Genomic DNA, 25,651 nt, shown 5'->3' on the forward strand with positions numbered 1-25,651 from the left:
GGGAGATTTGATTGTGTAAGGCTCCACGTTTTTTTTTCGGTTTGTGTGTGGGCTCTCTGCAGGATAAATTCTGCACCTTTCAGGAAGCTAATCGGTCCATATTAGAATATGAAGGTGAAGAAGTCCCGCAGTCTGCATCCTGAGGAGTGCGGCGTTTGGCTGGACACTGCCGAACTCAAGAGGAGACCTCAACAGGTATGAAACGTAAATAGTGGGTATTATTTTTTTTGCTGCAGGGAGCTCAACGTATCTGATAGCCGAGGAAAGCCTTCCAGTTGTTTTTTCACTTGACTATTTGCTTTGTCTATACAGTCAGAACTGGAGAAATTACAGGATCTTCACATTTACTGCTGGTACAAAAGAACAAATGTTTTGTATAAGCATATATTAGTGTATATGCTACATTTTCAAGTTTTTTAAAGTGCGGTATTACACCGCTCCACAGTGTCATCCTTTGCTTAAATTATAGACTTTTTTTTTTTTTTTGTCTTCTAACACACTAAGATAGTGTGGAGAGTCTCATCATCTCCCTTTTTATTTGTATGGTTTAAAAACCAGGGATATGACGCAGAAGGAAACATGTCACTCTCTCATAGCTAAAGCCGTTTTTCAGAAGCTGAAAAGTGTCAAATCAGATTACTACTTTTGGAAGGGTTAATTGTTACTCCTAATCTGGTCCACTCTCTATGGAGCAGCTGCTGTTGAAGTTTTACTCAGTGGAGCTTCTATTGTCCTGAGAAGTACTTTACATGCTCCCTAATTGTGAGAGTATTGTAGTGCACTCATATCTACCAAAACTAGATTCATTAATATTTGCACCTTTGACACTTAGTGGTTTAAATGAAGAAAAGAGTGATTTTATTTTATTTTAATCTTTTCATGTTCTCAACATTAGTTATTTTATGTGTTTCCTTTAGGGTAATTGGCAGTTTTCTGTGTAATTATATATATATATATATATATATATATATATATATATATATATATATATATATATTTTAAGGTTGTTTACTTTCTGGTTTTAGAAGATGCTCCCTTATACCTCAAAGCGTTTTAATCCAATCTCAAGAAGGAAAAGCACTGATTCATTTCTTTTTGACTTCACCCAAACAAGAACACTTCTGACTTGCACCAAGCAGACCTCTATGTATTCTTTCTTCATGCCACCTGGTAAGATGTGCAGTGACATTTTATGTGTACCTGTTTAGTGTTCAGAACAGAGACATGGTTCTTTTTAGAATGCCTTTAAAATTATCACATCTACATTTTTGTACATGTTGAATTTGAACACATCGATTTAATTTTTTTCAGGCAAAAAGAAAATGAAGCCTCAAATAGATCATTATGAGCAAAGCACAAATAATAAAGAACCACCTGTTTTAGATTTCGCTCTGGGGGAAAATTTGATGCTTTGCAACAATTCTGGTATGTCAACATATTCTAATACTACAGATACATTTGTTAAACGGACACTTGTGGCACACTTTTGAATTAGTATTCTAGTTTGACATTTTGGTCTATCATTCTTAGCAAGCTTTTTTTTTTTTTCCTTCATGAATTTAAACATTACAAAAGAGGGTGGGAGACAGTGTCCCTGGGACAGGGGCTAAGGGTCATGAGCCCAGTGATGTAATGAATAGGGATGGGCCAAAATTTTCAGACTAAAATAGGCCTATCCCATTTTGGCCCAAAAAGGGTCACATCTGCCGAACATAACCCTCTCTCCCCCCCCCCCCCCCCTTATGAGTAGCCAGCAGTATGAGAGGTCACAATTTCCAAAAAGTGGTGTGAGATCACAATTTACGGGGAGGAATGAGAGGTTTATACCATGAGCCTCTGTCACTGCTCCCCTTCCTCCAGCCGGTTTTAGTTACCAGGACTTTAGTTTCGTGGTGGTCGGTGACACGAGATCACGGAGCTTCAGCTGCCAAAGCAGAGAGACCCCAGCGTAAACCCCCATCATCAGGCCGGTGGTGCAAAGTGCGCAAGAAACCGCATTACCATGGAAACTGCCACGCGACTCCGTCCTCTCGATACAGCCGAGAGTTAGTCAGTGAGTGTTATTGTTGAGGATAGCCACGCCCACTAGCCTGTGCTCGCTGTGGAATTGGATCAAAGCCCTGGCTCGATCCATGGTTGGAGTGTCCTGGCTGGCAATGAAGACAGCCGACATTGTGATTGGCAATTTTTCACCCAGTTAAAAATGTTTGGTGTCTTTGACCAATTCACTAACTAGTGCTATGGAGACTGCGTTTTGCAGTTCCTCACCCAGGCGCCACACTTACCAATCTGGTAAATAAAAACGAAAGCTGAAAATGTAAGCTATAAAATCCAGGTTGGGAAAAAATAGGTTTAGTCGTGTTATTCACTAAAGCATTTTTTTTATTCTTATTAAAAAATTCTTTATTCAAAAATGTGAAGAAGTACCTTTTCAGGGTTATTCGGCAAACTCCTGTATGTAGCAAAGTGGGTGGGGGGGGAGAGGAGAATCACTGGGGGTGGGGGGGGAGAGGAGAATCACTGGGGGTGGGGGGGAAGAGGAGAATCACTGGGGGGGGGGGGAGAGGAGAATCACTGGGGGGGAGAGGAGAATCACTGGGGGGGGAGAGGAGAATCACTGGGGGGGGAGAGGAGAATCACTGGGGGGGGGGGAGAGGAGAATCACTGGGGGGGGGAGAGGAGAATCACTGGGGGGGGGGGAGAGGAGAATCACTGGGGGGGGGGGGAGAGGAGAATCACGGGGGGGGGGGAGAGGAGAATCACTGGGGGGGGGGAGAGGAGAATCACTGGGGGGGAGAGGAGAATCACTGGGGGGGGAGAGGAGAATCACTGGGGGGGGAGAGGAGAATCACTGGGGGGGGAGAGGAGAATCACTGGGGGGGGAGAGGAGAATCACTGGGGGGGGGAGAGGAGAATCACTGGGGGGGGGGAGAGGAGAATCACTGGGGGGGGGGAGAGGAGAATCACTGGGGGGGGGGAGAGGAGAATCACTGGGGGGGGAGGAGAATCACTGGGGGGGGGGAGAGGAGAATCACTGGGGGGGGGAGAGGAGAATCACTGGGGGGGGAGAGGAGAATCACTGGGGGGGGGAGAGGAGAATCACTGGGGGGGGAGAGGAGAATCACTGGGGGGGGGAGAGGAGAATCACTGGGGGGGAGAGGAGAATCACTGGGGGGGGGGAGAGGAGAATCACTGGGGGGGGAGAGGAGAATCACTGGGGGGGAGAGGAGAATCACTGGGGGGGGAGAGGAGAATCACTGGGGGGGGAGAGGAGAATCACTGGGGGGGGAGAGGAGAATCACTGGGGGGGGGAGAGGAGAATCACTGGGGGGGGGGAGGAGAATCACTGGGGGGGGGGAGGAGAATCACTGGGGGGGGAGGAGAATCACTGGGGGGGAGGAGAATCACTGGGGGGGAGGAGAATCACTGGGGGGGAGGAGAGAATCACTGGGGGGGAGAGGAGAATCACTGGGGGGGAGAGGAGAATCACTGGGGGGGGGAGAGGAGAATCACTGGGGGGGGGGAGAGGAGAATCACTGGGGGGGAGAGGAGAATCACTGGGGGGGGAGAGGAGAATCACTGGGGGGGAGAGGAGAATCACTGGGGGGGGAGAGGAGAATCACTGGGGGGGGAGAGGAGAATCACTGGGGGGGGGAGAGGAGAATCACTGGGGGGGGAGAGGAGAATCACTGGGGGGGAGAGGAGAATCACTGGGGGGGGAGAGGAGAATCACTGGGGGGGGAGAGGAGAATCACTGGGGGGGGAGAGGAGAATCACTGGGGGGGGAGAGGAGAATCACTGGGGGGGGGGAGAGGAGAATCACTGGGGGGGGAGAGGAGAATCACTGGGGGGGGGAGAGGAGAATCACTGGGGGGGGGAGAGGAGAATCACTGGGGGGGGGAGAGGAGAATCACTGGGGGGGGGAGAGGAGAATCACTGGGGGGGGAGAGGAGAATCACTGGGGGGGGGAGAGGAGAATCACTGGGGGGGGGAGAGGAGAATCACTGGGGGGGGAGAGGAGAATCACTGGGGGGGGAGAGGAGAATCACTGGGGGGGGAGAGGAGAATCACTGGGGGGGGGAGAGGAGAATCACTGGGGGGGGGAGAGGAGAATCACTGGGGGGGGGAGAGGAGAATCACTGGGGGGGGGAGAGGAGAATCACTGGGGGGATGGGGGGAAGAATCACTAGGGGAGGGGGGGAAGAATCACTAGGGGAGGGGGGGAGGGGGGGATGGGGGGAAGAATCACTAGGGGAGGGGGGGGAAGAATCACTAGGGGAGGGGGGGGAGAATCACTGGGGGGGATGGGGGGAAGAATCACTAGGGGAGGGGGGGGATGGGGGGAAGAATCACTAGGGGAGGGGGGGGGATGGGGGGAAGAATCACTAGGGGAGGGGGGGGATGGGGGGAAGAATCACTAGGGGAGGGGGGGATGGGGGGAAGAATCACTAGGGGAGGGGGGGGATGGGGGGAAGAATCACTAGGGGATGGGGGGAAGAATCACTAGGGGAGGGGGGGATGGGGGGAAGAATCACTAGGGGGGATGGGGGGAAGAATCACTAGGGGAGGGGGGGAAGAATCTCTAGGGGAGGGGGGAGGGGGGGGAAGAATCTCTAGGGGAGGGGGGGAAGAATCACTGGGGGGGGGGAAGAATCACTAGGGGAGGGGGGGGAAGAATCACTAGGGGAGGGGGGGGAAGAATCACTAGGGGAGGGGGCGGAAGAATCACTAGGGGAGGGGGGGAAGAATCACTAGGGGAGGGGGGGATGGGGGGAAGAATCACTGGGGGGGGATGGGGGGGAAGAATCACTGGGGGGGGATGGGGGGGAAGAATCACTGGGGGGGATGGGGGAAGAATCACTAGGGGATGGGGGGGAAGAATCACTAGGGGAGGGGGGATGGAGGGGAGGGGGGGATGGGGGGGGAAGAATCACTAGGGGAGGGGGGGATGGAGGTGAGGGGGGGATGGGGGGAAGAATCACTAGGGGAGGGGGGGATGGGGGGGGGAAGAATCACTAGGGGAGGGGGGGATGGGGGGGGGAAGAATCACTAGGGGAAGGGGGATGGGGGGAAGAATCACTAGGGGAAGGGGGGATGGGGGGAAGAATCACTAGGGGAAGGGGGGATGGGGGGGAAGAATCACTAGGGGATGGGGGGGAAGAATCACTAGGGGATGGGGGGGGAAGAATCACTAGGGGAGGGGGGGATGGGGGGGGAAGAATCACTAGGGGAGGGGGGGATGGGGGGGGAAGAATCACTAGGGGATGGGGGAAGAATCACTAGGGGAGGGGGGGATGGGGGGGAAGAATCACTAGGGGAGGGGGGGAGGGGGGATGGGGGGGGAAGAATCACTAGGGGATGGGGGGGGAAGAATCACTAGGGGATGGGGGGGAAGAATCACTAGGGGATGGGGGGGAAGAATCACTAGGGGATGGGGGGGAAGAATCACTAGGGGAGGGGGGGATGGGGGGGAAGAATCACTAGGGGAGGGGGGGATGGGGGGGAAGAATCACTAGGGGAGGGGGGGATGGGGGGGAAGAATCACTAGGGGAGGGGGGGATGGGGGGGGAAGAATCACTAGGGTGGAGGGGGGGGGAGTTCCTACTGCACATTGCATCCAATTCTCTCACTGCATCCACAACACACACACACAGATATTTTTTAAGACTTAAAGAAAATCTAAGTGGCATGTATATTTTGTGCATTTAACACTTAAAAAAAAATATTTGTGGAAAAAAGTTTCCACTCAAAACGCTAAATGTGCAGAATATCGGTAAGCTATCGGCCTGAAAGTTCACAGATGATCGGTATCGGCTCTAAAGAATAAATAAATAAATATCAGTCGATCCCCAATTCTTTCAATACTTGATTATGTTTTAAGATGGGCCAGTGCTTCTTAAAAGTATCTGTCATTGTGGACCAGCCACCATCAAAAGTAGCGATACATCTAGTTAATTTTTTGGATGGAGGTCTAGTGGTTCTTATACTGATGGATCTGTCTAGCATACTCTTTGATAAGCCCTTTTTAAGAATCCTATTCGGGTACCCAAGTGATATTGATCTGAGCTCTTGGCATTCCTGGAAGAAGGTGACGTCGTCTGAACAATTGCAACGTGCCTGCAAATATTGTCTTAATATTTTGCATATGGGATGGAGGCCTTTTAATCTATGGGGGTGATGACTTTCCCAGTGCAAAAAGCTGTTTGTAGAGGTAGATTTCTGGTATAATTGCATTTGAATGGCCCCTTTCGGGGAGAGCCTAAATCTTTAGATCCAAGAACACCATTTCAGATTCATGGATGACATGAGTGAGTTTTAGATTAATGTCATTCTGATTAAGAAGATCTACTCCACAACCGCAGTAGCTTAACTGGAGTCCTGCCGTCTTCTGTCCACCCTGGATCAGCTTCTGTCCTCCAGGACCGTGTGGGGAAGACCTCTCCTCCAGGAGAGTGTATCAGGAACAAGCTCTTAAAAGAGCCAAGTGATTAAAGCTCAGGGGAGTATGCAGAGCATAGCAATCCCCAGTGTGAGTATTGCTGTCCCCTCCAATCACGAGACAAGACTACGTGTTGAGGTTGAAGTAGAACTGAACTTTTATTCAAACACTGCTTTTATGCCCATTCTACAAACATAGTACCGCCCACAGAGTTTTGAAGTACAACCAATCAATACACTCCCACACAAAATCCTCCCCTCTGTCTGTGATACAATTACTGAACACAATGGGCTAACGTAATTATCACAGTCAGGAAAATACAGTTTTGCACAATATTCATAACTCCAAAAGTATACATCACATTCACTTACATTTTCAGAATCCGCATACTCCAAATACAAACATATGTCCAAAATCATGCCAATTGGTCCAGTGGTTCAAAACTTAGTTGGAAATCCCTTTTTGACCGACTGCAAGTGGCTTGGGTGTGGTAAGCCAATTATCTCCAGCATACAGAAAATATCTCAATTTACAACAACAGTAAAAACACATAAAAATACACAATTCCCATTATATTGAACAGAACCCCCACATTCAACCTATCCCCAGATATAGTGTTGACCAGAAACAAAGCAGATTCGGGATATGGCTATATAAATCTACAGAGAAAACATAAAACAAAACATAGTGTGATATTGTTATAAAACACAATATTTCATGCGCAGCAATCTTTGCACTCACAGGATGTGAACGATAAAAGCGCTCTTAGGGTGCCTCTCCCGATGTGAAGGGGGGCTAGCCGGTATTTCTGATCACCTCTGGATCCTTGTTTCACCAAAAGACATCCACAGGTCAGGGGTTCAGTAGTAAAAAAAAAAAAAAAATGTATTCAAATAAAAAGTGTAGTCACCATTTCAGCATAGGATATAAGTAACTGAAAAGTTGTCCTACGCGTTTCGTTCTATAAGAACTTCCTCAGGGACCACAATTAAAAACAATAACCATGTATCAATGTACAATACACAAATTAATATATCCTATACAAATCCCCTCTCCCTGTGTCCTTAAATAGGGCCATTGGTAGATCCAGTGGGTGTGTAAAACCTCCTTGTTCCAGATTGGAGGAATAGTTTTCCTATGGCAGCTGTTTTCCGTTTCTCACTAAAATGGTATAAAGTTATATCCAAAAAAAACCCCACACTTTATAATAATTATAATGACTTTATAACACGAAGCCTTTTGCTTATAATATATTGAGGCATTGTGATCACTGTTGAAATATGAGGACTAATACTGTTTTATGAGGATGATTGAGGAGGATGAAACTTTATATATATATATATATATAAGTTGAATACATTGTGCATGTTTAATATTCTTTTCTCTAGCAAAATGGGGCTTTTCATTCACCCTGATTTCATATGATCTCTGAATGATCTGATTGTGTCCGGTTGCTATGGAGATGCTATTGGTGGAACGCATATGACGTCACTTCCGGTGGAACGCATGTGACGCCACTTCCGGTTTCGGGAAAATTTGATCACTTCCGGTTCCGGTCGAAAAGGGCGCGAATTACAAATTATGGAGAATTGACAAACGGAAAACAGCTGCCATAGGAAAACTATTCCTCCAATCTGGAACAAGGTTTTATACACCCACTGGATCCACCAATGGACTTTAGGGCACAGGGAGGGGGGGATTTGGATAGGATATATTAATTTGTGTATTGTACATTGATACATGGTTATTGTTTTTAATTGTGGTCCCTGAGGAAGTTCTTATAGAACGAAACGCGTAGGACAACTTTTCAGTTACTTATATCCTATGCTGAAATGGTGACTACACTTTTTATTTGAATAAAAAAGCATTTTTTTACTACTGAACCCTGACCTGTGGATGTCTTTTGGTGAAACAATGATCCAGAGGTGATCAGAAATACCGGCTAGCCCCCCTTCACATCGGGAGAGGCACCCTAAGAGCGCTTTTATCGTTTACATCCTGTGAGTGCAAAGATTGCTGCGCCTGAAATATTGTTTTATAACCATATCACACTATGTTTTGTTTTATGTTTTCTATGTAGATTTATATAGCCATATCCCGAATCTTCTTTGTTTCTGGTCAACACTATATTTGATATAGGTTGCTTGTTTGGGTAGCGACCTAGGGAGGCTGTCATACATCTTTATAAGCTAAGTACTATTGCTTTTTATATTAATTTTCTGTATATTGTTAGAGATATACTTGTGAGCTATCCTCAGATAGCTTGGATCTGAGCGCTCACTATATCCGAACACAGTCAAATCGCCATGGGGTTAAACCATAGCAAGGGCTGATGAGAGACAGAGGAGGGGCAAAACAGCAAGTTCCAACTGGTCTGGCAGTGTCCCTGGGACAACGCCCTGCTGGAGAACAATAGACAGGAAATGGGGGGGGGGGGGGCAGGTAACACCTTCCCATGTATTCAAAGGGGCAGAAAAAGTGGTTCAAAATGCAATAAGCTCAAATGCTGTTCTTAATCTCCCAGGGGCCATAGTCGCAGGGGAGGAGGCAGGTAAGCAGGCCTCTCCGGGACAAAGTGGCGAAGGGCACTACGTCACACATCTCCCCTTTGGGAGGAAGACTAACCAGGCACCTGACCTTCTGTCAGTCAACCCACCCACCATAAACAAATGCCAGAGTAGCCCACCCACAACAAAGTTACTGTACCTGGGTATTCCTCTGAGGTCACTGGGCAACTCGCTGTGGGGGCTTGATGGGCAGAAGCTAGCTGCGCTCTGCCCCGATGCAAGCGCTTCTGCTGGGGTAGACTGGTGTGGACTTGGCTGGGGAGGGAAGACATTACTTACCCCTTCCTCCTGGTACTCCTGCGATGGTAGCTGGGATCTGGCCCGGTTGTCCAGCATCCCTGTGGGTCAGGCACAGAGACAACGGTCCCATCTGGGAGATTGGTGTCTCTCCTTTGTTGGGTAAGTTGCCGCTGGAGAGAGAGTCCGGCTGCCTCCTCTCCCTGCAGAACACACTGGTTATCCTGCTCCAGTTCCCATTCCTGGATGGCCAATTCAAACAGGTCTGGCTCTAGGTCTTCATCCATAGGGAGATCTAGTATGGTTGCTCTGGATTCATATATGTCTCGTAGTCGTGACTCTGCAGCGTGCCCGAACCTTGGCCCGGCAATGGCATCCCATAATAGGCCAGGGACATTGTAATCCTCGCCCTCTGGTCTGTCGCACGTAGCCATCCCGGGAACACGCTGAACTGCATACCAATGTAGCGCCTGGTATGCGTCGCCGAGCCCCGGTTCCCTCCGTGCCAGAGAATTTAAGCTGCATTACCAACTCCCACCTGGGCTGTTCTCCCATCATAGGCGTCCGTAGGGCCACTTGGGCCTGGAGACGCTCGCCTCGCCGATGCTGGACACTCTCCAGGGCTTCGTCCCACATCTCTTTTCTGGCACCCTCTCTGCAGTCCAGCCCTGTTGCAAATTTTAGTATCATCAGTAAAAAGACATGCCTTACCATCAAAACCTTCTGCAATATCACTAATAAAAATGTTAAAGTACAGATCCCTGAGGTACCCCAGTAGTAACTAGACCTTGCTTTGAATATACTCCGTTGACTAAAACTCTCTGTTGCCTGTCATTTAGCCACTGCCTAACCCATTCAACAATATTGGAATCCAAACTTAAAGATTGCAGTTTATTGATAAGCCTTCTATGTGCAACGGTGTTAAAAGCCTTACTAAAATCTAGGTAAGCAATGTGTACTGCACCACCATGATCTATTATTTTAGTTACCCAGTCAAAAAAATCAATACGATTAGTTTGGCATGATTTCCCTGAAATAAACCATGTTGTCTCTGATCTTGAAATCCATGTGATTTTAGATGTTCAACAGTCCTATCCTTTAACATGGGTTCCATCACTTTCCCAAGTACGGAAGTAAGGCTTACTGGCCTATAGTTGCCTGACTCCTCTCTACTACATTTCTTGTGAATGGGTACAACATTCGCTATTTTCTAATCTTCTGGGACTACTCCTGTTACCAATGATTGGTTAAATAAATTTGTTAATGGTTTTGCTAGTACACCACCAGGCTCTTTTAATAACTTTTGGGTGTATTCCATCAGGTCCAATTGACTTATGTCTTTACTTTTGACAGTTGAAATAGAACCTCTTCCTCTGTGAACTCACATGTAACAAATGACTCTTTTGTCCTTTTTCTAACTGAGGCCCATTTCCTTCATTTTCATCTGTAAATACTGAACAAAAATATTCATTGAGGCAGTCAGCTAGACCTTTATCCTCATCTACATACCTTCCTTCTTTTGTTTTTAATCTAACTAATCCTTGTTTTACTTTCCTCTTCTCATTAATGTATCTAAAAAAGGTTTTCTCCCTTTTTTATGGACTATTTTCTCTTTTGTGTGTGCTTTGGAGGCTCTTAGAACTTGCTTAGCCTCTTTCTGCCTAATCTTATCGATCTGTCTGTCTTCACATTTTTTTTTTTTTTTTTATAATTACTAAAAGCTAACTTTTAGTTTTTTTTTTTTTTTTTTTTTTTATTATTTTGCTTTTACGGACAAGCCTAATGCAATTTTCTGTTGCCTTCAGCAGTGCAACTTTTAAATAATCCCATTTCTCCTGGACTCTATTTAAACTGCTCCAGTCTGACAAGGACTCCTTTACGCATATTCTAATTTTAGAAAAGTCTGTTTTTCTGAAGTCTTAAACTTTTGTTTTTGTGTGGTGTGACTCAATCACTGTTCTTAAACCACACTGACTGATCACTGGATCCTAAACTTTCACCTACAGTAATATCTGATACCAAATCTTCATTTGTAAACACTAAATCTAGTATGGCCTCCTTACGAGTTGGTTCCTCAACTAGTTGTTTTAGAGACAATCCCAGTTGGGAGTTTAGAATATGTGTGCTCCTGGCACAAGCAGCTATTATGGATTTCCAGTTCACATCAGGAAGATTAGTCACCAATGATGATAACTCCCCCCTCCCTTGTAATTTTAGCTATTTCCTCAACTAGAAGATTATCTTATTCTTCTATTTGTCCAGGGGGCCTGTAAATAACACCTACCCGAGTTACTGTGTGATTACCAAATTCTAACGCCTCACTAACTTTCATTAGGCTAGATTTTATGCTATCCTTCACATACAGGACCACCCCTCCCCCTCTCTTGCCTTCTCTCTTTTCTAAATAAAGAGTACCCTGGTATTGCTATATCCCAGTCATTTATTTTTTTTTTCATTATACCATGTGTCCGTAACAACCACTAAATCTACATTATCGGTTGCCATTATTGCCAAGTTGATGTATCTTATTCCCTAAACTGCGAGCATTTGTAGACATGACTCTAAGCTTATTTTTTAACACACTCGTTGGTTACTTTGTTTTTGTTTTGGGGGGCAATTGGATTGATGTTTTATCATCCTTTTTGTCCCTGCCCACCTCTGCCCCTCCTCCTAGTTTAAATACTTCCTAGCAAAACCTCTGAACTGCTCGCTGAGAACATTTGTTCCCTTTTGAGAAAGATGCAAACCATCTTTTTTGTACAGTTCATTTCTATTCCAAATAGAGCTACCATGAGAAACAAAACCAAATCCTTGCTCCCGACACCATTCACCAATCCACAAGTTAAAGTCCCTAATACGCATCAGCCTGTTATTCGGAGTGTTATGCACAGGCAGAACTTCAGAGAATGACAGTGTGGATGCAACCTGCCGTATATCATTGGCAAGAACACAGAACCTTTCCTTTACCTCAGAAATGTCATAAGCCAAATCATTTGTCCCAAGATGGACAAGTACATCTAATACCGCTTCCTGCATTGATTGCTTAACAATATTACAAATATGTCTCCTGTCTCTGTGAGCAATAGCTCCAGGAAGACATCTCACAAAGCCACTATTCAACTCTACACCTCTTAAGATAGAATCCCCAACAACTGCTTTGTATCAGGCCTCTTTTTGTCCTGGGGGGGCAATCTTCTTTGGTTCCACAAACTCTGTGCCTGAGCCTTTCTCCGTAACACGACTAAAGTCTAAAAGTGCAGAAAATGAATTATGTAAAGACACAGACTGTGCAGTATGCCTTTGTCCACATCTCTAAGTCTACCAGATTCTACAGTAATCCATCTGCCATTCCTAGGACATCTCTGCAACAGTGGATTGGCAACAGTCCAAGCCTGAGATTGTTTACCAGATAATTTGCAAATCTCCGACTTCAAAAATGCAATCTCTTGAGAATTGTCTACAGATTAGACAACAACCAAACCTCCAAAAGTGGAACGTGAAACAAATGCAAAAGAACTATTACATGGAATGAAGTCTGCCATTAATGAGACGAGGCGTTTAAATCAAACAAATCTTACTTTAACTTTTTTTTCAAACTTCTGTGTACTTCAGACTACCTCCAGTTTCTCTTGAATATCTCCAAATACACTTTGTAGCAGCACTTAGAAGCAGCTGCCAAGCTCTTATGATCGTGAATCTTTAAGATCTTTTTCCAACTTACAGGAAAAGTATGCTCTTCCACCACGAGAAATATTTAAATTATATTCAGATTAAACTTTTTTTTTACTTCTGAATTAACAAGTCATCCAGGACCACTAGTCACACTTCATAATAAACAACTCAACATCCAAACAATTGCCAGAGTTGGCAAAATTCTAAATAAGAGAATTGCCTTAAATAAATCTAAAGCAATTTCTAGATGGGAGAGAGAATGTGATTTTACTGCTTCTTTAGAGACTTGGAACAATGCCGGGCGAAACACGAACAGCCATGCACTGCATTAGTTTACATGAATAATACTTTAAGTTAACACAGAGATAGTACATGGTTCCTACATGCCTAGCAAAGTTTGATATAAATTTAGATAACTTTTGTTGGCTGTTCCAAATCTATCCAGGCACAAAAATCCACATCTGGTGGGAATGCCCAACACAGGCTCACATCAAAAAAATTTGTTGAACAATTAATAACCCTCTTTTCGGTTGAATTAATTCTTACGCCACAAGTTTTCCTGTTTCATATCGATCTTCCTGCTACAGGAAAATACAATAGATATCTATGTGTTAACATCTTGGCTGCAGTGAAAATGTATTTAGCTCGACGTTGGAGAAATACAACTATTCCAACTGTGATCGAAATAGGAACCCAAATTAACTTTCAGAAAGAGGCAGAAAAACTATACTTTAATAAAGATATAAAGACTCTATATAAATATAAGAAAATTTGGGATCCATGGTGTGACGAAAGCAACTTTGCCACTGGTTCTTGAAAGAGACTATTTGCCAGCCTTTTACCCTGTGACTATGGCCCAGGCTCTGTTCATGCAATTGGGACTATATGGTTCGTTTACCGAACAACCGCACGAACACAGACCACCCTGGAGCTTGTTAACACCTACTAACAACTTGGAACATTTCTCACCACAGTGTTCTAATTGTTCGTCTGGGTGGCCATGATTCCTATGAACAACCACTAGGTGGCGGCCATCGTGTTCGCATGAACGCAGGCTGCTGTGTTTGGGCATGGAACTAAAATCTGATACAGAAACTACCGAACACCGCTGGACTTCAATCAACGCCTGCGTTCGGTTCTATTCAGCTTAGAAGGGCACTGTTCGGTTAGCTCATTCGTCTGGATGAAGGGAACAAGCTCCAGGGTTATAAAAGATAAAAAGAAAGGAGAAACCAGTCTAGTTGCTTTAACCAGGAGTGGATACCAACACCCAAAGAGTATAAAAAAATATACTATTAATTATTAATATATTATTTCACTGTATTTACGTATTTTGTTGTTGTTGTTTGATGGTTACTATAGCAACCCGTATATGTGAAGTGGCCGCGATGATGTCATCACGCCACGCACTACACTTCCGGGTATGCGCAAATGCTCTTGGAGAACGCCGATCAATTAACTGGAATCACCTGCGGTGAGTTAAGTTTTTCTTCTTGGGCTATATATTCTTTCACATTGTTACTGTTTGTTGATCCTGAGCAAAGCCCCAGTCGTGGGCTGAAACGATGATTTTAAGATTATTCAATAAAGTACTATTTTACTTCAAGACCGTGAGTGCTAGCCAATATTTACACTTTGTATATTTTTTGGTTGTGGCTATTTATTGCACCCGGCAATTACATTTGCAGAATACTGCTGTATATATCAGAGTGCAAGGACTGGACAGTTTTGTGTGTGTGTGTGTGTATGTGTATCTCTTGGGTGTTGGTATCCACTCCTGGCTAAAGCAACTAGACTGGTTTCTCCTTGCATTTATCTTTTATTGTCTATCTATTCAACCTAGGGTGTTATTTGTTTCACCAGTTGTTTAGTGGATATACCCCCTGTCTTTAGACCATTACTTTTCCTTCCTATTTATCCAGGAGGAAGAGTTTCCCCTTGGTTTCTTTTATATTTTTAAGCTCCAGGGTAAGACTGTTGACTGCCTTCGTTAGTTTGTTTGTTCTGTGATTTTTGGATGTTCACCCAGATCAACCGGGGATGTAACATTTATGTTTTGGGGCACTTTCTGAACTTAAAAAATTGTTTTTTCTGCCTGGAGATAATTGAGTTACTTACAGGACTTTACTCAATTATCTCCCAAGCAGAGGGGAGGGGTTGTGTGCTGTACATGGGCGTGTCACAGACTGTATGTTCTGATTAGTTTGTGTCCTTTGTGTTCCTGTGTCCCATCAGGTCCAGGGGGGTGTTCCTCTGGCCTGGATAATTGTAAAAAAGACAACATGAACCATTAACCCCTTAAGGACACTTGACATGTGTGACATGTCATGATTCCCTTTTATTCCAGAAGTTTGGTCCTTAAGGGGTTAAAGCTCAGATCATCTTGCACCTTCATGAAGTTTCGACTCATGTTTGGGGCATTGGAGAACTACACTCTGGGGGATTGCTATACTCCCCAGAGTATAATCACTAAGCTCTAGTTAGAGCTTGTTCCTGCTACGCTCTCGGCACTAAGAGGTCTTCCCACTGCAAGCTGAATCCTGATCATAGGTCCAGGGTGGGTAGGAGACGGCGAGATCCCAACCAAGCTGCGGCGTTTCGTGGTGTTTGCAGTAGTTATGGTGTTCCAGCGTAGTGCTTATGGTACTCGTTGGTTCTAGGAAGAAGCGATTGACGGAGGTACCCGGTCCGTCACACATGGATTTTATATTATGAAAGTGTCAACCCAGGCCAGTGATCCTCTGAACCACCCTACCCTGTGAATGATCTACCCCAAGACTGTCCCTCCGTACAGAGCCTTAAGACCTATGTTTCAGGCTAATTGATGCTATAATATCTGTATTATCGTTCCTTTGGAAAGACTCCGTATCATCCAATTTCGCTTGTTTTGTTTATACTAGGATTGTATCTGTATAATTCTATCTAGTATATGACTTTTATAATAAAGAAAAGAAAAAGACTGAAAAAAAGGGATTACAGACGGGTCCTCCCAATCATCAGTCTCAATACCCCTGAATAAAGTTGTTCATAATCATGGCTAAAAATTGCCAGTATAGAACATACATGAAATATATGAAAAATAATAAATTTTTATTAGTCCCTTCTAGGGAAGATAAAGAACGACAAAATTTAAAAATAAAGGTGTATATACAGTGAAAAAGTGTGAAAGAATAGGAATCCTCTGTCAAATGCTGGCCTCACAATATACCTTGTTGTCAAAGATAGTTGCAACAATGTTTCAAACGCTAAAAATAGCTATTGATGTGTATCTTAAGAGAAACAGTAGTGTCCCCCTAATTGAGTTGCTAAATAGCAGAGTTGCTAGGGAGGGGAGGGAGAGAACCCCCACTCACAAGGTATGCTAAAGCGATGGAGTATATGTTAAAAAATAATAACGGCACACTCAGACTAGCCCCAGATCGTAAGGCTGATGTAGCATAAACTCCCCCTTTGTAAATCACATACAGTAGACCCCTAATATCGATAGCCCACTGGCTGTAAATAGAGAGCAGAGCTCCACACCCCATGTAACGGGACTGGAGTGACGAGAGCCTGCAAAATCGTTGGCTCCTAATTTTTTGTCACTCAGAATATGCTGCTCATATGCAAAAATAGACCTAAGTCCTGATATGGAGTCTTAAAAGCTGACATAGCGAGATAGATAACTGCCAATCAAATTGCTCAAATAACTTAATCTATTCTCGAACCGATGACAGTTCTACAGGAAAAAAACGCTGCTAATGTAGATCTAAACTCTGGTAGGCAGTCTGGGTGCTAAGTTAGCGAGGTGAGGCAAATACTGGCTGAACTCAAAGTTCTATAATATAGAGGAAAAGGCTTTCCTAGTACTAATATTGCAGAGAGATCCCTAGTCTAATCTCGGACCAAGCGGTCCCGGTAATGGCTCAACGCGCGTTTCGGCGCTTAACATTGCGCCTTTGTCAAGAGCTTACCGGAATGAGTAAGCCCGCCGTAATTTAAACCCCATAAGCTCCGCCCATCGGGCTCCCGACGTCATCCTCACACTCGAGCGGCGTTGGTCGGTGGGCGGGGAATGGATGGTTGAGTGGCATGTGCAACCATCCGGCAAGGGGATAACTAAAAAGTTAACCCTGTATTTGCCAAATCCTGGATGGATGCTAAAACAGGTCCCAAGCAGGGACTATAGTGGAAAATATATTTCAAAGTAAATTAGAGCCTATTACTGCAGGAAAGTGTATAGATATGTGCTATTTTAGAGTTAGAGATGCAGAATCTCTTTGTATTTAAAAGATTGAACAATTGAACGAGTAGAATAAAGCAATATATTCAAAAGTAGATAGAGAAATGATAAATAAATAGAAAAATGAATATATAAATATATGTTACAAATATATACAAGCAGAGAATTTTTAGCTAATACATTGTCTAGATGGCTTCAAGATAGATCCAGATGGTAAATATTGGGGATGTTATTCATATGTTGAAACCATATCCCTAAGAGTGTTAATTCTCATAGGGATGTTAGGTCCCTGAGGGGTCAGTTGGTGAACATATGTAAATACTGGATAAATCTTGGACATTTTTCAAATTTCCAGATGATGACCATATAAAAGGATCACGTTTTCTGGTATAGTGGTAAGGTGAATATTTTCCCATCTTTTTAACACCCTACTATGGACATCTTGGACAGTATTCCAAGTTTCCAGATGATGGTCATATAAAAGGATCGCATTTTCTGGTATGGTAATAAGGTGAATATTTTCCCATCTTTTTTTCCACCCTATTGTGAAGGACCCGTGTGGGGTGCCGCAATGTATTATATAAATGGTGCGAATGAAAACCCTTCATTCAGACCCGTAGGTTGTAAGGTCTTGAGCCTGTATATCCAAAAGCTTTCACGTTGCCTGAGGAATCTGTCGTAGTCACCCCTCCTCTTGTCACGTTTCACTAATTCAAGGCCACAAAAGCGCAGACCATGTGATTTGCCTGAATGTTGTTCCTTTAGGTGACGAGCAATTGGCGTTTCAATAGTTAATTTGGGTGATCTAACGTGTTCCTTGATCCTCTCTTTAAAGGGACGAAAAGTTTTGCCCACGTATTTACAATTACATTCACAAGTGAGTAGATATACCAGGCCTGAGGTGTTGCAATTGAAAAAAGATGCAACACTAAAGGTCTGTTTATTGTCACTATCTGTCACTTTCTTTGAGTCTCGTTTAATATATTTGCAGGCGACACATCGCCCGCATTGGAAAGTGCCAGTGATGGGTCTCTGGAGCCATGTTTTGATCCCTGAACGTACTGGTTGAAAATGGCTGGGAACCAAGAGATCTCTTAGGTTCTTGCCTCTACGTGCCGTGATATCTACTTTCGGACCCAAAATCTTTTTAAGATGAGCATCCCCTGTTAGAAGTGGCCAGAATTTTTGAATTCCGGATTTAACTCTATCCCAACCAGCATCATAGGTTGCAATCAAACGGGGGCTGGAGATGGTGGGTGGTGTAGGTTGACTTGCACTCAAGAGGGTCTCTCTCTCTGACTCCAGAGCTCGCCTATAGGCTCTTTTTAAGCACCGATTAGGGTAGCCTTTATCCTTGAACTGTAATCTCAGGATGTCAGCTTGAGTTTTAAACTCCTGCAAAGTACTGCAATTTCTGCGTGCCCTAAGGTACTGGCCTATGGGGATGCCTTGTTTGAGGGGTTTTGGGTGAAAACTGTCCCAATATAGAAGACTGTTTGAGGCAGTCGGTTTCTTAAATAGTGTAGTTTGAATCAGTTGATTATCAATCGAGACAGTCAAGTCCAGGAAATTGAGGGAGACCCTCTTGAGTGCAAGTCAACCTACACCACGCACCATCTCCAGCCCCCGTTTGATTGCAACCTATGATGCTGGTTGGGATAGAGTTAAATCCGGAATTCAAAAATTCTGGCCACTTCTAACAGGGGATGCTCATCTTAAAAAGATTTTGGGTCCGAAAGTAGATATCACGGCACGTAGAGGCAAGAACCTAAGAGATCTCTTGGTTCCCAGCCATTTTCAACCAGTACGTTCAGGGATCAAAACATGGCTCCACAGACCCATCACTGGCACTTTCCAATGCGGGCGATGTGTCGCCTGCAAATATATTAAACGAGACTCAAAGAAAGTGACAGATAGTGACAATAAACAGACCTTTAGTGTTGCATCTTTTTTCAATTGCAACACCTCAGGCCTGGTATATCTACTCACTTGTGAATGTAATTGTAAATACGTGGGCAAAACTTTTCGTCCCTTTAAAGAGAGGATCAAGGAACACGTTAGATCACCCAAATTAACTATTGAAACGCCAATTGCTCGTCACCTAAAGGAACAACATTCAGGCAAATCACATGGTCTGCGCTTTTGTGGCCTTGAATTAGTGAAACGTGACAAGAGGAGGGGTGACTACGACAGATTCCTCAGGCAACGTGAAAGCTTTTGGATATACAGGCTCAAGACCTTACAACCTAGGGGTCTGAATGAAGGGTTTTCATTCGCACCATTTATATAATACATTGCGGCACCCCACACGGGTCCTTCACAATAGGGTGGAAAAAAAGATGGGAAAATATTCACCTTATTACCATACCAGAAAATGCGATCCTTTTATATGACCATCATCTGGAAACTTGGAATACTGTCCAAGATGTCCATAGTAGGGTGTTAAAAAGATGGGAAAATATTCACCTTACCACTATACCAGAAAACGTGATCCTTTTATATGGTCATCATCTGGAAATTTGAAAAATGTCCAAGATTTATCCAGTATTTACATATGTTCACCAACTGACCCCTCAGGGACCTAACATCCCTATGAGAATTAACACTCTTAGGGATATGGTTTCAACATATGAATAACATCCCCAATATTTACCATCTGGATCTATCTTGAAGCCATCTAGACAATGTATTAGCTAAAAATTCTCTGCTTGTATATATTTGTAACATATATTTATATATTCATTTTTCTATTTATTTATCATTTCTCTATCTACTTTTGAATATATTGCTTTATTCTACTCGTTCAATTGTTCAATCTTTTAAATACAAAGAGATTCTGCATCTCTAACTCTAAAATAGCACATATCTATACACTTTCCTGCAGTAATAGGCTCTAATTTACTTTGAAATATATTTTCCACTATAGTCCCTGCTTGGGACCTGTTTTAGCATCCATCCAGGATTTGGCAAATACAGGGTTAACTTTTTAGTTATCCCCTTGCCGGATGGTTGCACATGCCACTCAACCATCCATTCCCCGCCCACCGACCAACGCCGCTCGAGTGTGAGGATGACGTCGGGAGCCCGATGGGCGGAGCTTATGGGGTTTAAATTACGGCGGGCTTACTCATTCCGGTAAGCTCTTGACAAAGGCGCAATGTTAAGCGCCGAAACGCGCGTTGAGCCATTACCGGGACCGCTTGGTCCGAGATTAGACTAGGGATCTCTCTGCAATATTAGTACTAGGAAAGCCTTTTCCTCTATATTATAGAACTTTGAGTTCAGCCAGTATTTGCCTCACCTCGCTAACTTAGCACCCAGACTGCCTACCAGAGTTTAGATCTACATTAGCAGCGTTTTTTTCCTGTAGAACTGTCATCGGTTCGAGAATAGATTAAGTTATTTGAGCAATTTGATTGGCAGTTATCTATCTCGCTATGTCAGCTTTTAAGACTCCATATCAGGACTTAGGTCTATTTTTGCATATGAGCAGCATATTCTGAGTGACAAAAAATTAGGAGCCAACGATTTTGCAGGCTCTCGTCACTCCAGTCCCGTTACATGGGGTGTGGAGCTCTGCTCTCTATTTACAGCCAGTGGGCTATCGATATTAGGGGTCTACTGTATGTGATTTACAAAGGGGGAGTTTATGCTACATCAGCCTTACGATCTGGGGCTAGTCTGAGTGTGCCGTTATTATTTTTTATTTTTTAACATATACTCCATCGCTTTAGCATACCTTGTGAGTGGGGGTTCTCTCCCTCCCCTCCCTAGCAACTCTGCTATTTAGCAACTCAATTAGGGGGACACTACTGTTTCTCTTAAGATACACATCAATAGCTATTTTTAGCGTTTGAAACATTGTTGCAACTATCTTTGACAACAAGGTATATTGTGAGGCCAGCATTTGACAGAGGATTCCTATTCTTTCACACTTTTTCACTGTATATACACCTTTATTTTTAAATTTTGTCGTTCTTTATCTTCCCTAGAAGGGACTAATAAAAATTTATTATTTTTCATATATTTCATGTATGTTCTATACTGGCAATTTTTAGCCATGATTATGAACAACTTTATTCAGGGGTATTGAGACTGATGATTGGGAGGACCCGTCTGTAATCCCTTTTTTTCAGTCTTTTTCTTTTCTATATTACACTCCTTGGGTTATGCCCTTATACCCTGCAACCTTACCAACTCTAGTGTAGGATCTTATTTATTTATTTATTTATTTATTTTCTTCCACTGGATGTTGTGTCTTCTCTCTGACTTCTATAATAACGCTAGATTAAGCAGAATTTTGCACTGGATTGTATGATAAGAATGTGATTGGATGTCTATTTAGAAAAATGTAAAAAAACAAATATTCAATAAAGATGAATTGATTTAAAAGAAAAGAAAATCAAATTCTTGGTTAGTACAAATTGTGTGATCTAGGTAGTGTCTACATGCTATTATACCTTTGCTGTGGGGTATGTTGCTGTACAATAACACAACATATAGACTGGCAAGTTGTGAATCGGGTGGGACTGGTAGATTCTTCAATGCTAACAGTGTGTCCTTGGTGTCTTGTAGTGATTTGACAAGTGGATGTAGGATGTTTTCTAAATACTTGCTAGGTCGTTCTGCGAGGATGTTGTTACCCGAGACTATAGGTCTGCCTGGTGCTTTTGTGGACCTTTGGCAGACAATAGAAGGTTGCAATTGTCAGGTTATGAGGTAACAAGTATTTGAATTCTTGTGAACTCATGATTTTATTCTATGTATCCATCAGATTTTTTATTTTATTTTTTCCTGCAGAAAAGTGGTGGTAGGGTCCGTTGTTAATTCTTTATAGCATTGGTGGTCTCTGAGGTGTCATACGCATGTCAATGTATGTTGTTGTAACACAATGTTACCACCCTTGCCTGAGGATTTGATTACAATATTGTGTGCTTGTCTGAGTTCCTTTAGTCAAATTATGGATAGGTGTCATCATTTTGTCTTCCATTTCTTGGGTAGTGCATTGTACAAATAGGTCAACCTGAGACACCTCTTTAAGATTTGGTGTAAACCAACTCTTAGGTTTGAGATCGATTATGGGTTTATGGTGATCTTTTTCATTCAGGAGATCGGTTAGGGTTTGGACTCCTAGTAAGTCTTGTGTGGTTAGACCTAATTCATTGGCTATTTTAGATTGATGTCTTTGATGTATTCCTTCTAAGGCAAATTTGCAGCCAAATAGATGGATGTCTTGGCACCATTCAAATTTATCCCAAATAGGAGTTGGGATTAATGAAAGGCCTTTGTTGAGTAGAGACAAATGTTTACGGAGTAGTGGGAAGTCAGATAGGTTGATGACCCTATTAGGGGATGTGATTACAGTCGCTCGTTGGTTTTGTACGTCCATTTTTTTCCCTGTCTCGAAGTCTCACCTGCTGTTGGCGAGGATAGGTTGAGATTTCAGTGGAAGTTGATGTATCTAAAAAAGATAGTTTTGTCAGTGTTCCGTAAGACACCTCTGTTTGGTTGACTACTTCTATTTCTAGATGGTGCCCTTGATCTCCTAGAGCAGTGATGGCTAACCTTGACACCATAAATTTTCTGGACTTAATTTCCCATGACGCTCGTCTAGCTTTTAGAATCTAAAAGCTAGCTGAGCATCATGGGAAATGTAGTCCAGAAACAATTTATGCTGTCAAGGTTAGCCATCACTGACCTAGAGTAAGAGGATGGGCTGCTTCCGGAGTCTGACCAATCCGTTTCTGCAGAGGTAGAATTAGTATTACTATTGTAACGGTTACGACGTTGTTTAAAAATATGACCGTCTTTGAAGTCCTTAAAATCACGTTGGAACTTGCTGTTTTCTTATTTTTCAGATTGTCTGAATTTTGCTATATTGTTTTTGTAATTTATTTTCCATGGGTAGGAACGGACAGTTACATAGTTACATAGTTAGATAGCTGAAAAGAGACTTGCGTCCATCAAGTTCAGCCTTCCTCACATTTGTTTTTTGCTGTTGATCCAAAAGAAGGATATAAAAAAATAAAAAAAATAAAAAATAAAAAAAACCCAGTTTGAATCACTTCCAATTTTGCAACAAGCTAGGAAAAAAATTTCTTCTTGACCCCAGAATGGCAGTCAGATTTATCCTTGGATCAAGCAGTTATTACCCTACATAGAAAGATTATATCCTTGAATATTCTGTTTTTGCAAGTATGCATCTAGTAGCTGTTTGAACATCTGTATGGACTCTGCTAAAACCACTTCTTCAGGCAGAGAATTCCACATCCTGATTGTTCTTACAGTAAAAAAAAACCTTTCCTTTGCCTTAGACGAAATCTTCTTTCTTCTAGTCTAAACGCATGACCTCGTGTCCTATGTAAAGTCCGGTTTGTGAATAGATTTCCACACAATGGTTTGTATTGGCCTCGAATATATTTGTATATCCCCTCTCAGGCGACGTTTTTCTAAACTAAATAGGTTTAAATTTGTTAACCTTTCTTCATAGCTGATTTTTATTAATTTTGTAGCCCGCCTCTGCACTTTTTCTAGTGCCATAATATCCTTCTTTAGAACAGGTGCCCAAAATTGCACAGCATATTCAATGTGTGGTCTTACCAGTGATTTATAAAGAGGCAAAATTATATTCTCGTCCCGAGAATGAATGCCCTTTTTCATGCATGACAATACCCTACTGGCCTTGGCCACTGCTGATTGACATTGCACATTGTTGCATAGTTTGTTGTCTATAGCAATTCCCAAGTCCTTTTTGTGTGTTGTTATCCCTAATTCGCTTCCATTAAGGGTATACGTTGCTTGTGTATTCTTTACGCCGAAGTGCATAACTTTGCATTTTTCAACATTAAATTTCATCTGCCATTTGAGTGCCCAGTCCTCCAGTCTATCTAAATCCCTCTGCAGCAAAGTAATATCTTGCTCACATTGTATTATTTTACAAAGTTTTGTGTCATCTGCAAACGCTGAAACATGACTTTCAATGCTGTCTTCAAGATCATTTATAAACATGTTAAATAGAAGGGGTCCCAGAACAGACCCCTGAGGGACACCACTTGCCACCTCTGTCCAGCTTGAAAATTTACCATTAACAACAACTCTTTGTACTGTTTTTAAGCCAATGTTCTACCCAAGAACAAGCATTTTCATCTAGACCGATTTCATTGAGTTTGAACACTAATCTTCTGTGTGGAACTGTATCAAATGCCTTGGCAAAGTCCAAATAGATCACATCTGGTGGTGTTCTTAGGTAAAGGATTAGTGGAAAACACTTGTGTAATCTCATCTAAATCTAGATATGGGTCAATGATTTGTTCCAATAGATTAATTATTGGAATGATATTTCTTAATTTGGCACTTAATGGGTGATAAAAAGTAAAAAGGGAAAAGGAAACATAGGAGAGGTTGGTTTATCAATGATTAGAAAGGAGGTTCTCAAAAGATATTAAAACCTATTCGATCGATAATTACAAAAGAGGGTGGGAGACAGTGTCCCTGGTACAGGGACTAAGGGGCATGAATCCAGTATTTAAACATACCTCAATACTGCAGTATATGTTTATATATGCTGTATAGATTTGTATGGTGTTGACCTTTTTAATAGTCATTTTGGGAAGTACTTTTTCACTTGTGAATCATTAGTGACAAGGACACTTTTTACAATTAAATATAAACTGATAAAGATATGCCTTTCGTGGGCTGGCTGCATGGTGATATTCAGCTAGTTGTATAAACCAACTTTATTTTTTTTTCCTTCTGGCAGAATCATCTCAATATATGAAGAGCCTACATAATGAAGATGAGTGCACATTTTCTGAAAACTGTGATGGCGAGGACATTGGAAATCAATCACAAAGTGAACAGGTTAAAATAAGTTGTGCCCGAAAAAAAGGCAGTCCCTCCCAAATAAATTTATGTGACACACCTTTATTTTTCAGTGCACATAAGGATTTACAAAACATGCACTTACTGCAAGGTGGTTTACAGTCTTGTGCAGCAAACAAAAAAGACTATTGTCTTGTGGCTGAATTTCCGGTTTCCTTTCAGTGTTTGGATCATGATTCAAGCAAAGAAATTGATGACTCTTCCCACTCTTTACAGGCCAGTCATCTCTTTACTGAGGACAGTCAGGGGTACAGAGTGATAAACCACAATCCTGTAAAAGCCAAGCAAAAGAAATGTCACTCAGTTCTCCCACTTCAGGACAAGACAAACTTTACAGGTCCAGCTAGAGTCTTCCAATCACTCGGTGAAAAGGACTCCAAGCAAATAATGTTTACACAGGACTCAGAGGGAAATTTGGTCATGAAACACAATTTTTTCTAATATGGACTTTTCCCATTTGTGTTTTTTTGTAAAGTATTGCAATAATTGAGTTGAAGATGAATATTCTCACATCTAATATTATCCAAATATGTAACTGTTTGGTAAAACCTATTAATAAATTGTAGTGCAGTTTTTTGAAATAAACTCAGCGTCATCTTTATTGAAACATTTGACATCTTTATTCTGCTTAAT

The 25,651-nt window shown here is 42.8% G+C and overlaps 1 protein-coding gene across 3 annotated transcripts; it reads left to right on the plus strand.

Moving 5' to 3' along the window:
* Window positions 1-25,651, plus strand: LOC134590675 (uncharacterized). Of its 3 annotated transcripts, none has more exons than XM_063444418.1 (4): window positions 1-195; window positions 1,026-1,170; window positions 1,312-1,425; window positions 24,897-25,651. In XM_063444418.1, exons 1-4 carry the CDS (start codon window positions 109-111, stop codon window positions 25,457-25,459), a joined length of 909 nt encoding a protein of 302 aa, XP_063300488.1. In that variant the 5' UTR covers window positions 1-108; the 3' UTR covers window positions 25,460-25,651. The 3 variants fall into 3 exon arrangements, with proteins under 3 accessions (XP_063300488.1, XP_063300490.1, XP_063300489.1); XM_063444419.1 differs by having other exon boundaries at window positions 138-195; window positions 1,004-1,170; XM_063444420.1 differs by lacking the exon at window positions 1,312-1,425.

Source organism: Pelobates fuscus, chromosome 1 (assembly GCF_036172605.1).
Source record: "Pelobates fuscus isolate aPelFus1 chromosome 1, aPelFus1.pri, whole genome shotgun sequence".
Taxonomy (NCBI): Eukaryota; Metazoa; Chordata; class Amphibia; order Anura; family Pelobatidae; genus Pelobates; species Pelobates fuscus.

What these genes read in the sequence shown, in the direction of transcription:
- LOC134590675 (XM_063444418.1), top strand. Translation starts at nt 109, where the DNA reads ATGAAGGTGAAGAAGTCCCGCAGTCTGCATCCTGAGGAGTGCGGCGTT. An exon ending in TCAAGAGGAGACCTCAACAG is followed by an intron (nt 196 to 1,025) that starts GTATGAAACGTA and finishes TTCTGGTTTTAG; the next exon opens with AAGATGCTCCCTTATACCTC. An exon ending in TTCTTTCTTCATGCCACCTG is followed by an intron (nt 1,171 to 1,311) that starts GTAAGATGTGCA and finishes AATTTTTTTCAG; the next exon opens with GCAAAAAGAAAATGAAGCCT.